Below are 17,515 nucleotides of genomic sequence, written 5' to 3' on the forward strand. Positions count from 1 at the left end.
CTGTCCTCAGGAGCCAAAAAATCTTATCGCGTTATAGGTGAAACTGCGTTATATTGAACGTGCTTTGATCCACCGGCGTGCGCAGCCCCTCCACCCCCTGGAGCACTGCTTTACCGCGTTATATCCGAATACGTGTTATATCAGGTCACGTTATATCGAGGTAGCGGTGTACATTGTTTCACAAAAAGTTTCTGACAGGAATCTGAAGCTTCTGAGAATTTACAGGCAAATTGCTATCAACTAAAAGGCCATGTTAGTTTGGGGAAAGGGGTTACTCCCGTTTTCTGCTATGCTTAGTAGGAAAGAGATTTCTTCCTGGTATTAGCAGTATGGTTTTACATTCTCATGAAACATTCATTGCAGCCATCGTTGGGGGGCAGATTATCAGGCTAGATAGATCAATGGCCTGATACAGTACAGCAAACCTATACTCTATATTTCTATTTAACACATTCACTACACATACAAAATGAGTCCTTCCTCTAGAATTTTACCCTCTTCAAATATTAAGAATTAGATTCCATGTTCTGCCATATATTTTTGCTGGGAGGATTTTGAGTTCCTCAAACTACATATTTCATGCTGGCTGTTTAATAACTGGAAAGAGTGGAAATAATAAAGAGCATGTTAGGAATGCAAGTGAACATTCAGAATAGGCACATAGGCATTCATCTGTAACCCATGCAGAAACTCACTCTCACCTTGCACATATGGACCTGTCTCAGGGTGCTCTCGGACACGAAGCGTATAAGGTTTTTTCTGGTTTGATTGCTTTAACAAATCTCGGACACGCTCATTATAGATTTCAAGGAAACTGAAGAAAAGCAAATAAAATGTTGTCTTTCTGACATCCGCTATTCACAAAAAAAATTTATTTAAAGTTGTTCTTTGGACAATGAAAATTTGCACCTGCAGCCTGGCACAGACATTCCACATCAAAAACTAAAGTATTCATCTTCATTACCTCTCAAATGACATCTTCTTACACGTTGTGCGTACTGACACTTAGAAAGGAGCTGAGAAGCAATCAATTGTCACGAGGAAAGAAAATAACTGTCCCCTGCTGCTGGCTGGTTGGAAATACTGCTGACACAATAAATAATCTGCATTGCCAACACAGCATATTTCCTGCACTTTTAATTAATGTTGTTCCCAACTCTTCAATTGTTCAGAGCACAAAACTCCACAAAATTAATGGTGTTTATGAATAAGAACTGTATGCAGTATAGGGTCCAAATTTTGAAGAGTTAAACAAGCAAGACATGAACTCTTAACCTACTATTATTTAGATGCATATTCTTTGGGATCTAACAGTGAACAAACAGCATCCAAGGAACTATACTTGGATTGAAAACTGAACTGCAAGATTTTCCCACCCCAACAAAATGATTGACAGCCCTGAGAAAGAGAAATAAACTTATCAAATAACATTTGTGTGCTTTGACTATGGAAATACACATTTGAAAGTATTTAGAAACATATGGCCAAAAATAATGAGACACTCCTACCTGACTTCTATTCTGCAAGATGCTGGCTGCTCTGAATAATCATCCTCCCTTGAGAAAAGGCCCTGCACAAACCAAAAGTTTACATTTTTCTCTTAAAAAAATAAAAAGAAAAGAAAATTAAGAACAGTTTAAACAATTTCAAGTTCATAAAAAAAACAAATACCTCACATATACGAGGTGTCAACCCAATGGATGCCTTTAAATAAAACAAAAACAAACAAAAGAAAAACAATTACATGATATGATCACAGTCCCAGTTTCTCTTGTAAGAAGTCATTTTAATAAATATAAACAAAACTATGGGGAATTCCCAACTATTCCAGCATCAACTTCCCACTAAAACATGGAGAGATACACAAGCAGTGATTGTGGAGATCACAACACAATCTGTCTTGGAGCATTCTCAGTGTTAGATCTGTGACAACTCATAGCTATTCCAGTTATGGCATCTCTAGAAGTAATCACTTAAAGCAGGGGTTCTCAGACTTTGTACTGGTGACCCCTTTCACATAGCAAGCCTCTGAGTGCGACACCCCCTTATGCATTAAAAACACTTTTTTATATATTTAACACCATTATAAATGCTGGAGGCAAAGCAGGGTTTGGGATGGAGAGTGACAGCTCTAGACCCCCCATGTAATAACCTCGCGACCCCCTGAGGGATCCCGACCCCCAGTTTGAGAACCCCTGATTTAAAGGGATGATATACTCTGGCTAGAATGGTGGCTGTACCCATAACTGTCAATCTTGCCCTCACTGGAAGTCATCTTAGTGCATTTTTCATAGGCAGTAGTTGCTGAAAAGTTTAAGGCTAAGATGACTCCACTTGCTACAGCACATGGCTTACGTAAAGACTTGGAGCTACCTTCAGGCTCAGCCCCTCCCACTCGGAATCTTTTGCAGTAGGATGCAAAGATTTTTAGAAGGCATATTTGAAATGGAACAAATTAAGGGAAAAAAACCAGCTTTCTCTAAATAAATGCATTTTTATAAATGTGAAAGTTCTCTACAGACCAAGCAGGCTGATGTTCTAGCTATTAACAATGCTAATAATGTATTACAATAAATGCAAATTATTAAATATTGGATCAAAGTGGGACTCTTCCTGATGCACAATTCACTCTCTCACCAAAGAATCCAGCAGCAACATTACTACAATGAAAGTGCCATAGGAATTAGTAACGATTTTTAAGATATGGTCATTGTAAACTGCTATTATACTTCCAAGATAATCAACCACTAGTGACCTGATTCTCCTCTCACTTACATTAGTTTTACATCAGTATAATTCTTCTGACTTCCATGGCACTAGTCTTGATTTAAAACAGGAAGAGAATCAGGTCTTAGGTATCAGATGGGCAAAATCTCCCTGCAGATGCCTGTCAGGTGGTGCCTTTAGTAAGCTAATGCGGTCATTCTAGGGGCAGCAGAACCAGTTCAATAAAAATAAGAACCAAATAGAAACTGCAACCAAAATTCATACCAACCCTGAACCATTTTTATAGGTTAAAAACATTTTATTTGAAGAGTGGGTGTCTCTTCCCTATCCTTTACCTGAAGCAGTGGTCCACTCAGGAGGCTTGCTCTTGCTGTCTCCTTGAAAAATGGTTCTCTCTTTTGCAGTGATTCTCAGACTGCAGCCAATTCAGCACAGAGCTGTGGCCCATGTGACATCCTTAGGGCCATACAGGTAGTATTGGATGCAGCCCACATAACACATATGCGGCCCACAATGGTAAATAGGTTGAGAACCACTGCTTTAGAGACAATTCGATTTATATAGATTTTCAGAGAGATGATCTACCTTTCCCTCTGGATCAGCAAAGCCAGTAACCCTTCCACTGGACTCACTGGTTTGGGTGCTTTAACACATAAAGGCACACTAAGTGGGGCCCCATAAATCAAATATCTTAGAACTGACTAGCTTTGAGGAGCATATGCTAATGTTTCACCCCCAAAGCTTCCATTCAAATTCAAATTCACTTAGTAATTGGAAATGAAGCAAGTATGGTCACCTCAGACTGTTCCCTAATGGACAGCAAAGTCTTCTCACAAAAATGCAGCAGAAAATATTGCACAAACAATTATTCCAAATTTTAATTAGCAAAAGTAATTTAACTTCAGCATGGCTGTCTGCTTGTCAAAGAAAGTGACATTAAAATATTTTGCAGAGGCGCAGGCTGGCTGCTACGAAGAACAATAAGTGTTCATGGTAGAAAACTTGTTTTCTTTAGACTAAAAGGTAAACCACACATATGCAACACCCAAAGAGCACAGTCTACAAAAGGAATTTTATTTATTTATATATATATATATATATATATATATATATATACACACACACACACACACACACTTTTATGATTTTAGCTTGTGCTACATTATTTAGCTATGTACTTAAGCATGTGCTTAATTTTAAGCACAAGTAATCCCTAGTAAAACATGCTTAAACATTTTGCTTAATTTGGATCAATCTTAATCATAAACTTCAATTTAATAAACAGAAAAAAAAAGAGTGTAATGAAGGCTATGACTCACTGGAGTTCCCATCATCGTGTACGTTTTTCCTGAACCCGTCTGTCCATATGCAAAAAGACAGATATTGTACCCCTTAAAAGCACCAGATAGCACTGAGGTGCCGAGGTCCTGGAAAACCTGGAACGATTGAAAGAAAAAATGCACTCAGTGAGTCATTCCCTCCTTGGAAACACTCACTGCCGTTCAAACATCATTTAGTCTATTTTTCACAAGTCTAAAATGATAAGTTCCATCCCATTTGCCTATCGACTTATTTCATGGGACTAATAAACATGTGGAAATTGGACAAGATAATAAAGGTAGACTGTAACCAGCCCCCTGCCCCGCCCCCACCCCGCCCCCTTTTCTCAAAACTAAACATGCCAACTTATTTTAACCTTTCCTCACAGGATAGGTTTTCTAAACGTTTTCTAAAACATTTTTGTTGCTCTCCTCTGGATTCTCTCCAATTTGCCCAAATCTTTCTTAAAGTGTGGTGCCCAAAACTGGATACAATACTCTAGCCAAGGCCTCACCAGTGACAAACAGAGCGGGACAATTACATCCCATGTTCTACATATGACACTCCTGTTAACATACCCCAGAATATTAGCCTTTTTCACAACTGTGTCACATTGACTCATTCAACTTGTGATCCACTAACCTCAGATCCTTTTCTGTAGTATTACCACCGAGACAGTTTGTAACTGTGCATTTGATTCTTCCTTCCTAAGTGTAGTACTTTGCACTTGTCTTTACTGAATTTTGTCTCTTATTTCTGACCAATTTGTCACAATCATTTTGAATTCTAATCCTGACCTCCAAAGTGCTTGCAACTGCTCCTAGCTTGGTGTCATCCGCAAATTTTACAACCATACTCTCCACTCCACTATCAAAGTCATTAGTAAAAATATTGAATAGTACCAGACCCAGGACAGATCCCTGCAGGACCCAACCAGTGCGACAGTGAACCATTGCTAACTGCTCTTTGGGTAAGGTTGAACTTTCCTTGTTTCCCCAATCTGTCATTTCTTGTTTTATACTTAGATTGTAAGCTCTTTGGGACAGGGATTGTCTTTTTGTGCTGTGTTTGTGAAGAATCCTGGCACAATGGTGTCCTGGATCACGACTAGAGCTCCAAGGCGCTACAGCAATACAAATAATTAATAAAATTAATAAAGGAGCTGGGCATCACAATTCTCAAGGCCCAAAGCTGGCTACTTCTAGGCATGGCAGAAAGTAGCAGATGTTACCTGTTGCTCGGGTCCTACTTTGTTTTTTTCCTGTATGGACTGGACTGTGCCCAAACCCACTGACCCCATCTCCAACATACCAAACCCCCACTCCACGGCAGTGTAAAGAGTAGTCATCTCCTCTGCTGAGTACACTGGAGTATGGAGTCCCCTCTGTGCTGGCTGTCAACTGCTAAGCCCTCCAGCACAGGATAAATGAACTCAGTACGGCTGAAGTCTTTCAAAGAAAATATTTTAAGTATAAACATATTTTCTATTCATGTAAAAAGTTAACCTGTATAGACACACAGTTACATACCATACTCTGCAAAGATTCAGCCAACTTTTGTTTCTTTTACAGACAGGTAAATGTACTAAACTTAGCAATGGTGGATAAAGAAAACAAATATACTGCAGGGAAAACATCAATTTATCCAAATCCCAATCAAGGGTAATAATCAGAGCTATCAAAAATAAACTCTTGAGACTTAATTTGCAGGTCATATTACAGTTCAAATCACAACAGGTGCCAATTTTTAGCAGGAAATTCATTATAGTTCCAACTCCACTGAAGGCTGAGACTATACACACATTTCATTAATCAAGGACAACTTGGCTATTTGCGTTCTGATAATAAACCATCTGAGCCAGAAGTCAAATGTCAGCTCATCGTTGGTGGCTCAGTGGTAGCATGTCTAACAAAAGTATTCTGTGTCAGGAATGACAGCCGCTGGAAGGTTCAAACAGGGTACAATGTAAATAGGAAGACAGACCTGCCTAACAATATATAACACCTTTACCAACATATACCGACCAAGCACAATGAAAATACAGGCAGACACTTTAATATGATGGACAAGAGAGCTATGCTGAACAGGTTGCCGTCATCCAGAAGGCTGAAACTGCGTGTTTTTTTAACCATTGCCACATCAAATGCAAACTCCTCATCCTCACCTACAAGACCCTCTGTAATCTCTGCCCTAATTTTTTCTTCCTTCCCTGCTTGTTCAATATTCCATTCCCTTAGCCTCCTTTTCCAGTCTCTGCTCCATGTCTTCTTCCTGCTTAGAAGGTGAGATCCTGGCGCCACTGAAGTCAATGGACATTTTACCCAGTGACTTAATTGAGGCCAGGATTTCACCCACTCATGTACTGCTGTCCTGTCTCCTATCCTGCACTTTTTTTTTTATGAAATAAAGATTGTAAATTATTCGGGGCAGAGAATGTATTATGTTGATGTCTGTAAAAACACTGATGTATAAATGTTATTAATGATTATCCTTTCCTCTATTAAAAATATATTTTCTTTCTGCCCAGCAGAATGCAGTTACAACTTCATATTCTCTCAGGGCACTGGGAAACTGTTCTCCTGTAGCACTGTTCTCTCCTAAAAGCACCCAGACACCACTAGGCTTTTCAAAAATTTGCTCCTTGTAATCACACACACACACACACACACACAATATATAAAACAAGATCACAGGCAGTATTTTGCCCATGAGGCCTTCTTTGAGCTGTGGGAAAATATAACGGGAGGGATTTGGTTTGGGGTTAGACTATTCTTGGAAGTTGCTTTGTAGTAGTGTTTCAACATCTGTTTTTTATTTAACTCATTGGTTTCTATGGAAAAGGCAATCCTCTTTTAAAAATAATTGAATAGATATCAAATCAGAATATGGGCCTGATCCTGCAGTTCTTACCTTGCACAGTCAGTTCTATGGACTTCAAGGGGACTGCTCAAGAGTAAGGAATACAGAACTGAGCCCTGTACGTGCTTCAGGGAACAAAAGTTTACTAATAGAAAAGTACTTCAAGTCTCCCAAAACTCTGATATAGCAATAGTTGCTGACTGGTGGTCCTGCTGTGCTTTGGCAACTGTGACATGTTTTTGTTTCTTTAACCATAGTGCTGTTGCAGCTTAGAAAGTGGCCGATCCGAAATGTATCCCTATTGTGTTCTAAAATAGTTCTGGATTTCACCAAAGTGTTTTCTGAACTGAGAATCACTGTATTTAGGTCTAATTGCTCAGCAACAGCTCCAACAGTGTTCTAATTAAAGAAGCACTTGGAAGTAACTGACCTGGGATCATGGCAGCATAGAATGTTTGATTTACTATTAGCTACCTCTGCTTTAGAGTACAGTGATCAATCTCAGGCAGGCTATTTATTAAATACACTGACTAAAAAAGTCGGTAAACCAAATTCTCCTCTAAGATGCTCTGTTGTAATCCCATTATTTCTGTGGAGCACTGAAGGAAGAAATTGGCCCCGTGTTTGTAGACTCATTACATCAGCACAATACAAATTAGGCCATTTTTTCCCTAAAAAGTTACAATTATTTGGAAAAGCATCTGAGTTTTAATGATCACAAGTCAAACCATTATATTTGTGATTCTTGGCCTGAGTCATCATGGTAGGAAATTAATGCAGGCTCCTTGATGTGACAGGGCCTATATAGATCAATCTCACAAGGTCAAAATGTGCTTAACCCTTTGTACTAAAGTTATACACTGACCAAGGGTTAAAGTATTGGGGAAGCACACCCTATTTCCACTCTTGCCCATCACATTTAGCAATCCTCCATATCCTTGCTAATGGAAATATGGGTCTGGTTTGTTTTTTTGTTGAGGGGTAAAAGAACAGATCTTTTGGGATTCCTCTCTCCCCTCCCCATCTTTTTCCTCTTCTGTATCTGCTCTTGCCCACCCCCATTTTGAGGTCTAGCTTAGGGGAAATATGTCCTTCCAAACAAGGAACGGTGTACATGGCCTGGGGAAGACCAAAGTGTTGGTCAAAAATGATATTCTCCTTCCTAGGGGTTGAGTGTGCTGCTTCTACAGCAATGTCAAGGCCCTGTCAAAATCTGAAGATACCCAGGGTTGAGAGCTGAACTAAGAGTTGTTGATGTTTTACTGACTGGCATAAGAATTGATCATCTAAACATCTCAAAAGCCTCCATGCCCTATTCGAGTGTACAAAACAGGGTGAAACTTTAAATATTTGAACACCAGGTAAATCTTGTGATCCACACTATGAAAGCTTATGTTTGAAATTGTACTGTTCCCAAGGAACAAGGAGTAAGACTGCAACAGCCCTTAAGAAAACAAAAAGACAACCTGACTCACAAACTCTATTACATACGAAGGCTTAAAGCAGCCACCAGTCTTCTTAGCTGTTAACTTAGCATACAACCAGAAACAGGACCACACTAACCACCTGCGGTAAGAGACAGTTATAAGTAATAGTCCTTGTTTATGCTAGAAAGATATACCATTTCAAACTTAAATCTATTTACACCTTGTTTAAGCAGTATAAGTGTGTTTACATTAGGGATCTGCATCAGTTTAACTAATGGCTTGTCTATACTTACAACGCTGCAGCAGCATAGCTGGACCACTATAGCACTTCAGTGAAGATGCTACCTACGCCCACAGGAAAGCTTCTCTTGTGGGTGTAATAGATACTCTACCTCCCCAAGAGGCAGTAGCTATGTTGATGGGAGAAGCCCTTCTGTTAGATCATATAGGAGTTAGGTCCGTATAATTACATCACTCAAGAGTGTGGATTGAATTTTTAACTTGCACTGTTCCCCACCGCATTTAGAAAGAACAATCTTTGTCTCTCTTTACCCTCTAAAACTCTTGCCTTTGCTTTGAAAAGGTTCCCAAAACTTTGCTTCAATTTTTGTTCTATTTCTTCAATTTAATTTTTACTTTTCAAGTAGTACTGTTAACAAATCCACATCCTTTTATCGAGACCAGTTTGATGTGAGAAGATCAGTTATGCTCAGATTCTGATTTGTGTTCCAAGTTTCATTGCATTTTGTAGTCCCTCATTTCATACTCAGCAGAAATTTAGGCATCCTTTTTATAATGGAGCATCATACAGACTTGCAGTATGTTTGTATTCAGAAGGATGGCTTTCTGCATACAATGCAATGCATTTTTTAGCCTTCCCTTTCAAAGAGAAGTAGCTCAGCAGTGTATCATTAGGCCTCATCGAATTAGTCATTTTTTTAAATTAATTTGCAGAAAGAACAGCAATGGAAGCCTGTATTTGCCCCATTTTAATTAATTGTTTAAATACAAACAGAAAGTTCTATAGTTTTGGGATGATTTATTCTCCGTTCTTTGAATATGAATTATATACATGAATTATGTTGAGCAGTGAACAATATGTTTACAGATCAAATATTCATGTGAACTTCCTTGCATGGTTTTCCTTCATTATTTGGGCAGGTGAATTAAATGTGCCAGGGCAAAATGTATTTATAATGCACCAAAACCAACCAACCAAAGCCCTAGGAAACCCTGGCATAAAAAGAGTACAAAGAGGAACTGAAAAAAATAGATTAATAGGCATCAGGAAAGAGGAGGCACATATGAAATATTTAGGGCCAGTTCCTGCAATCACAGTTCAGGTTAAAATTTCAATGACGACATTAGGCGTTTTGCATGCATAAATGGGGAGTTCTTAAAAGTTGCTTATCAGGATAACCTCATGAGATGAAGTATCTTGCGTTCATACCTCTTTATCGTGTAAAAGTTTTAAAAGAAAAAGTAAAAATATCGTTTTTTATTTTTTTCACTGCCTGTTGTTCACTTTTGCCTGATTTTGTTTTTGGGGTACCCTCTATTGTACTGTTTCTAACTGTTATCTCAGATGCATCAGTACAGTGTCTGATCCAATTGTGTCACATGAGTGAGTGCCAAATGACAAAGCAATCAAGGCAATTAGGAGAGAAATCCAAGCTACACAAAACCCATGTGATCAAGTAGTCATTTCACATGCAAAATAATTAATCTAGTCTCTGTATGGCAATGTATTTAAGATATTTTACAATACTATTGAGTAATACAAAAGAGTCTTAGTGTCAGGTTACTTATGTATAAAAGGGAGACAAACATATTAAGAGGCAATTTTAAAAGGCGCAAAGAGGAGTTGGAGCCTAACTTTTCTGTCTTCAAGAAAATTCCTTTAAAAGTCTGCTGATGATATTTTGATTAACTGGACCAAGAGGTAGTTACTGCATGCCTGAAAGTAAGAGAGGTTAAAATTGTCCTTTTAGATGTCTCTAAGATTCTCTTGCATATATGTGAAAAGGAGTTTCCAGGCACATTAGCTAGTCAGAATTCAAGATAAGCAGTGACATAGGATTTGATTTAGCTTTAATGATTGGCTGACATCAGCATCTGTTGTTCTCATTAGTCTTTGGGAAATGGCCCCTGGAAGGAGATTTTTGCCTCAAAAATGTGCTTTTAATATGTGCAAAGTATTATATTCTAGATTGGTTATAGATCGGCGTTTCTCAAACTGGGGTCTGCAGACCCCTGGGGGTCCCCGAGGGTACTACAGGGTTGTCTGCGGGCCTCACTGATCAAGTCCTCCCCCTCCCTCAACTTCTCCCTCTCCTTCTCTCTCTCGGAGGCTACTGAACCAAATTGGGAGATTTTAGGGGCTAAAAGTCTGGCGGCGCAGCAGGGCTAAGGCAGGCTCCCTACCTGCCCTGGCCCTGCACCAGTCCTGGAAGCAGCCAGCATGTCCCTATGGCCCTGGGGGGACAGGGGTCTCCGCATACTGCCTCAAGTGCCGACTCCGCAGCTCCTATTGGCTGGGAACTGCAGCCAATGGGAGCTGCAGGGGCAGCATATTGAGGCACCCTGGCCCACCCACCTAGGAGCCACTGCCAGAGAGATGTGCTGGTCACTTTCGGGAGCCGCCTAAGGTAAGTGCCGCCTGGCTGGAGCCCGCACCCCTTCTCCCCTCCCCCACCCCTGCCCCAGCCCAGAGCCTGCACCCAAACTTTCTCCCAGAGCCCTCATCCCCTCCTGCACCAGACCCCTGTCCCAGCCTGGTGAAAGTGAGTGAGAATGGGGGAGAGCGAGTGATGGAGGGAGGGGGGATGGAGCGAGCAGGGGGCAGGAAGGAGTGGGGCCTTGGAGGAAGGGGTGGAGTGGGGGCGGACCTGGGACTGAGCAGGGGGCTTTGGGGGTCCCCAAAATTTTTTAAACACCATAATTAAATCACTGTGTGCTACTTTTGTTTGAAAAACTAATAATTCCTTGACTTTGTTACAAAAATGTACTAATCCAAACTGTTCAGATATTTACAAAGGATAAATATCTGAACAATTTGTAATCCTCAAGCAACAGCGTAGCACCATTCAGCATATCATCATCAAATTAATAACCCCATTTTAGCATTTTTTTATTCAGTTATCAATGGTTGTTTTTTTCTTACTCAGATGATGCAAGTTGACACTCTGGCTACTAGGTCATCAGATCTAAAAGATCACCGCACTGGAAAACACCTCTTAACTCTATAAAATATACATTCATGCCCCTTCAAACGAGATCAGCTGGCACTGCTGTAAAGAAACAAGATATGTAAGATGTAGAAAAAGGAGAGGAGAGAATTACAAAAAAAACCTGTCATGTAAACAAGTCTTAAACAATAGTAAGGAAGTCCTATGAGACAGGGTTTCCATTTTTAAATGTAATTGTTGTAGCACAGTTCTTGTCTATTTGGAGTAGAAACAAATTTGCTCCAGCTCACACTGCTGGAAGTGAATTTCCTGTATTTGGCATTGTTTAGTCTGAATGGGCCTCTTGAGGGTACTGCACATACTTCACAAGAACTCGAATGCACATCAAGTTCTACTCTTTGGCATACCCCAACTGTGCCAATAGACTGAGGGAGGTATAGAAAGTAACTATGTTGATAAACAAAATTAACTTACTCTGATTCTTGTCTGAGTTTTATTACTAGCTTTAGATTCCTGTTCTCCATATAATTTTTAAAAGAAAGAAAAGGGAAGCTGTCACATTACGCAGTGATCAACAGTGGTCACACTTAAAACATTTACTCCAATGTAAAAGAAGCCAGCTAGAGAAACATGCCCTATACAGAAAATGGGGGAATATCTTAAAAACTGAGCAAACTTCATCAATACAACCACTATAGTCTGCAGAACAAGCCTATAGGTTCAGCTGCCTGAGACTGTCCTTTGTAATTTCCTGACAATGCTCCAGTTCTGGCCTGAATATTACAAACCAACATAAATTATCTCACCCTTACAGATGCAAACAACTGGAAATCTAGACACTTGATTTCTCTGGGTCATAGATGGAGTATTTACTTCCTTCAAATATGAGCTACTAAAAAATCCAATATCAAGTATCGGGGGTAGCTGTGTTAGTCTGTATCTACAAAAACAACAGGAGTCTGGTGGCACCTTAAAGATTTATTTAAAGATTTATTTGGGCATAAGCTTTCGTGGGTAAAAACCTCACTTCTTCAAATCCAACATCTTCTGCCTTCCTTCCCTATCCCCTCAGTACCAATAGCAAATTGAAAAGCTTTTTAAAATTAAAACAATTGATTAAAATCTCAAATCGTTAAACAGAATGAATGTGGAGAATGTCAGCCTAACCTAAACTTGGCCCAAAATGTAAAATAGCAAGCTAAAAGAAACAGAAGTGTTCAATAAATTTTTTTTTTAAATTCCAGTAAAAAGTTTTTAATAAACAAATAAACATTCCTCTGCAGACTGTAATAACCCAAACAGTGCAGAACTAAGTGAATAAAGTCCTGAGCCCCCTTCCACACCCCAACTCCCTCCCAGATAGCGCCAAAAGAGTGATATGGAAGGTCACTTCTGTGGAAGGCCATTTGCCCTGAACCTTGTGGTTGTGTAGGTGAGCTCCCCAGCCTATTAGGGAGGCATCCGCCCCAGGGTGCTGAGTCTGTGTAGCCGGAGGAATACTCTCGCTTGTACTGCGTTAGGGTTGGTGCTGATAAACTCCAGTTGCTGTACTGGGGTTAGTGCGTCGCTACAATGAAGAAAACCTTGGAGAATACCCTGGGTGGAGCAGTCTGTACTGATAATGATCCTGCCCCAAAAGAAAATCGTAGGAAATCTCCTGTACAATGGTTGTATTGAGATATGGAAGTAGACATCTTCTAGGTCGAGGGCTGGAAATCAATCTCCTTGCTCTAGAGCTGGAATAATGGCTGCTAGCGTGACCATCTTGAATGTCTGCGTCTTCCTGTATTTGTTTAATGGCCATAGATCTAGAATGGGCCTGCAACCTCACTTCGCCTAGGGGGATCAGGAAATAATGAAAGTAAAACTCCTTGCTCCTGAGTTGCACCAGGACTGGTTCAATGACCCCAGTGCATAACAAATGATATATTTCCTGATGAAGTAGGTTCTCATGAAAAGGATCCCTGAAGGAGGATAGGGAAGGAGGGTTGGAATGGGGGAGGAACATGAATTGATAAACAGCCTAGCCCATCCACTTTTACCATGGGCCCACCACCTGCCCCACCTCTTCCCCCAAGGTCCCGCCCCCTGTCCAGGCCAGAAGTTGGAGCCTGGCCCAGGTAAGAGAGGCTGGGGGAGCCCAGGCAGCTATGGGGAGTGCAGACCCTCCACAAGCCTGGGGTAGGAGGGCCCGAGAGCAGCCCCCTGACCCATGTCCCTGTCCTCCAGACCCCCCACCCAGGGCAGGTGGAGGGTCCGCAGCTCCCACAGCTGCATACATGGCTCTTACCCTGATGTGGCTCCAGTTTCCAGCCTGGCCGGGTAAGAGCTGCCCGGGCAGCTGTGGGGAGCGGCCCACCCTCTCCCTCCGCTGGGTGGGAGGATTGTAGGGAAGGGACACGGGCCAGAGGCTGCTCTTGAGCCCCCCAGCCAAGAAGGTGGAGGGACCTGGGCTCTCCAGCCAGGCATCAGCTTGGCTGTGGGAAGGGCCTCATCCCCCCCACGCTTTTAGGAAGAATCCATGGCCCCTGGTTCAAGAGACATCCAACATCTAGTCGATAGAAGCAGCAGCCAAGCCACTGAGCAGGATATTCTTTTGCAGTCTGGTTTAACACTTTAAGGCTTTTGTTATATTACAGTTTTGCCGTTCACTGTTGTTACTATGTAAAAAAGCAAACATTCCATAATATTTCCCACATGCTTAATGAAAAATTGCTTTGAAGCTCTCTAGGCTCCTTGAGAATAAGGACCTTTCTAACTAATACGATTTCAGCAGTTTCTTGTAGAATCTGAGTCAAAACAAGAAGTAATTCGAGGTCACTTGTGAGTTCATGAAGAGAACTTTTGGTTTTTTTATTCTCAGTAATTTAATGCACAACAAAGTTTGCCAGAACCAATGTTTTAGTAAACTGCTAATCCTACTCCTTAGCCAGGTCAGCTGCTTCCTTGCATTCCCAACATGAAAGAATTGGGAACCTAACATATTAATGAATGGTTCTTATAGGCTGCAATTCTTAGTCACAATGCAACTACTTAGGGGCTCTACGAATAAAAACAGACGCTGCAATCACCGCTGTTTTTCTCCAGTTTCTGTCCACAATGACAGAGACTATGTAGGCTGGACAGACAGCACATGGCAGGCTAGGATGGGGTAGATTTACACCCAGTTTGCTGCAAACTAATTGTTTGTGTAGACAAGCCCTTAATTCCTGTGAGTCAGTGCAATGTTTGGATGCACTCTGCTGATAGAGATGCTGTTTTTTGGATGATATATAAAAAAACAACAACAAGGCCTTGTTATTTTAAAAAACAAAAACAAAAACAATGGTGCTTTTCTGAGTAAGAGTTTTACCTCTGTGTCAAGGCCACATTCCAGTTTGGATAGTTACATTCTGTCCATCTAAATTCCCTCTGATGTGTCATTTGGGTACACTATTCTTCTGCACTTCCTGTCCCTAAAATATTACGTAGCATTGTGCACTGCTGAACAGCAGCTGTATTCCACCCCACATTGGCATGCATTGCAGTGGTCAGCAAAATCAGGCCTAAAGACCTCTTAAGTACCTCCAAAAGAGGCATTATGAGGTTTGTTTTTAAAAATAATCTGAGATCAATGATGAGCTGTGATACAGAACCACTATTTATTATTAATTATTATTATTATTATTTTATTACAAAAATAATCCTTCAATTGAGGAAAGGAAACACCTATTAATTCCAAAATAGTGAGCTGAGGGGTAAAGAAGGATCTTTTGACTTTTTTGCTGCATTTCCCACCCCCTCCTTCCCCATGACATTCAATTGCAGAAAGCCTTTCAAATTCATAACCGATGGAATAGAAAAGATTACATTCCATATACTGTAATCAGGGAATAAATTTATGCAAATTATACACAGTAGGACGTGAAACAATTACTGCATTGTGCTATGCTGAGCAAAAAAAAAAAAGTCAGAGAGACAGAAATGGCAAGGCTAAGAGTGAAGGAAGGCAATGGGAAGAACTGAAACAAGCCTAGTTTTATAGTCTGAAATCTTTATGCTGTTCAGTAAATGCAGCTACATTTTTTAGTAGTTCTTTTGAGCTACTATTGGATTGATAGACTCTAATTACACTTGAAGATATAAAAGCCACTTAAATCACCCAAGTTTCTATTTCTATATTCCAGAGGATTTGAAAGAAATTTCGAAGGAAATTTATCAGAAGAAATACCATATGTTGCTCAAATACAGTATTACTTGAAGGCTCGCTATCATGTGCCAGCAATGACCCTCTGCCATGTACACTGGCCAAACCAGAAGTCTCTACGCAAAAGAATAAATGGACACAAATCTGACATCAGGAACTATAACATTCAAAAACCAGTAGGAGAACACTTCAATCTCTCTGGTCACTCAATAACAGACCTCAAAGTGGCAATTCTTCAACAACAAAAACTTCAAAAACACACTCCAATGTGAAGCTGTAGAACTGGAATTAATTTGCAAACTGGATACCATCAGATTAGGCCTGAATAAAGACTGGGAGTGGTTGGGTCATTACAAAACCTAAACTTAATTTCCCCAATACTAATTTCTCCCTACTGTTACTCACACCTTCTTGTCAACTGTCTGTAATGGGCCACTCTCTTACCACTTCAAAAGTTATTTTCCTCCCTTGGTATCCTGCTGTTAATTGATGGATCTCGTTAGACTGACCTCACACTTGGTAAAGCAGACCCCATCCTTTCATGTATTTATAACTGCGCCTGTATTTTTCACTTCATGCATCTGATGAAGTGGGCTCTAGCCCACGAAAGCTTATGCCCAAATAAATGTGTTAGTCTCTAAGGTGCCACAAGGACTCCTCGTTGTTTTTGCTGATGCAGATTAACACTCTGAAACCTATCATTTTCTTGTTTTTATGATATGTCTTATATGGAAACACACTGATTAAAGGGGTAAAGATTGCTTAGAATTCATGGGCCAAACAAAAAAGTAAAATATCAGTTATTTCTACTCTACAGATGAAAAGGAGATTTCCTGATTACAGAAGTGACAGGATTTTGGCTTTAAAATTCTGGCTAGGTTCCAGTGATCACTATCAATTAATTAAAAAAAAAAAAAAAGGGATTGTCCTGCAGACCAGAGAGAAATCCGCTACTTATGTTCATATTCATTAGCATTCTGGATGAAAGACATCAGACTACCAGAGTTTTTGTTCCAAAGTAACTTTGCAAAAATACTCTTGGTTAAAAACCACCACCAGAACTAAAAGAAAAATATGACGGGTAAGAGAAAAAATGTTTGAAAATACTTTTAACCAATCAACTGGTTAGTGAATTCAGGTAACCGACAGCTCAGAAGTGGAACTGGTATGATATTAGAAAACAAGATAGAACATGCAATAAAACAAAAACACAGGAAGAAGAATAAGTCACACACAAATTACTGTAGCCCTTATTCTTAATTGTTAAATACCAGCAGTGTATTCAGTGGTCTGGAGAGAGAGACAATTCCTATCCAGATACCTCACAGTCTTTCAAGAGCCTGTGCATGCAAAAGAAATGGCATAAGATGATAATGATTTTCCTCTTGCTCTTTGGCTTCTGGAGGTAAAGTGGTCAGCTGGGAAAGATCTCTCTTCCAGGGCAGAGGAAGAGAAGGAATATTAATTTATGAAGCTTTTGTTCTTTTCATACTTTTGACTCACTGAAAAAAAATAAAGTCTGTCAACTTATATTCCTGTCGGTAGTTGACAAAGTCCATTTATTGCCAGCACCAGAGATGACATGAGCCAACGGAATACAAGAAAAGCCACCTGCTGTACCACTTTCAAAGCAGTAATCTCTTTCCTGCATGTCGTTTCAATGAGATGCAATCCAAATACATTGTAAGGGATCCTCTGTTCAAGTTAACAGATCTGTCAGGATCCTCAAGAAATCCATGATCCTAGAAGATTTAAGCTACTAATCAAAAAGGCATTAAAAAAACCAACAAAACCCAAAACATTGCAGT

The 17,515-nt window shown here is 40.2% G+C and overlaps 1 protein-coding gene across 15 annotated transcripts in view; it reads right to left on the minus strand.

The window, feature by feature from the left end:
* STARD9 (StAR related lipid transfer domain containing 9) overlaps positions 1 to 17,515 on the minus strand; it is a 177,332-nt gene that overhangs the window by 98,903 nt on the left and 60,914 nt on the right. For 10 of the 15 annotated variants that reach the window (XR_255033.5, XM_042849426.2, XM_005284627.5 and 7 more), the window contains 4 exons: positions 4,047 to 4,163; positions 1,672 to 1,704; positions 1,509 to 1,570; positions 702 to 814 (listed from right to left, as the gene is read on the minus strand). Coding sequence is in view for 13 of the 15 variants with exons in the window: in XM_042849426.2 (XP_042705360.2) it covers positions 702 to 814; positions 1,509 to 1,570; positions 1,672 to 1,704; positions 4,047 to 4,163 (325 nt within the window). In the remaining 2 variants the exon portion in view is untranslated. Of the gene's footprint in view, positions 1 to 701; positions 815 to 1,508; positions 1,571 to 1,671; positions 1,705 to 4,046; positions 4,164 to 17,515 lie in introns of those variants that run through there. The other 5 variants (XM_065595316.1, XM_005284626.5, XM_065595320.1 and 2 more) reach the window with 1 other exon arrangement.

This window comes from Chrysemys picta, chromosome 4, assembly GCF_011386835.1.
Source record: "Chrysemys picta bellii isolate R12L10 chromosome 4, ASM1138683v2, whole genome shotgun sequence".
NCBI lineage: Eukaryota > Metazoa > Chordata > Testudines > Emydidae > Chrysemys > Chrysemys picta.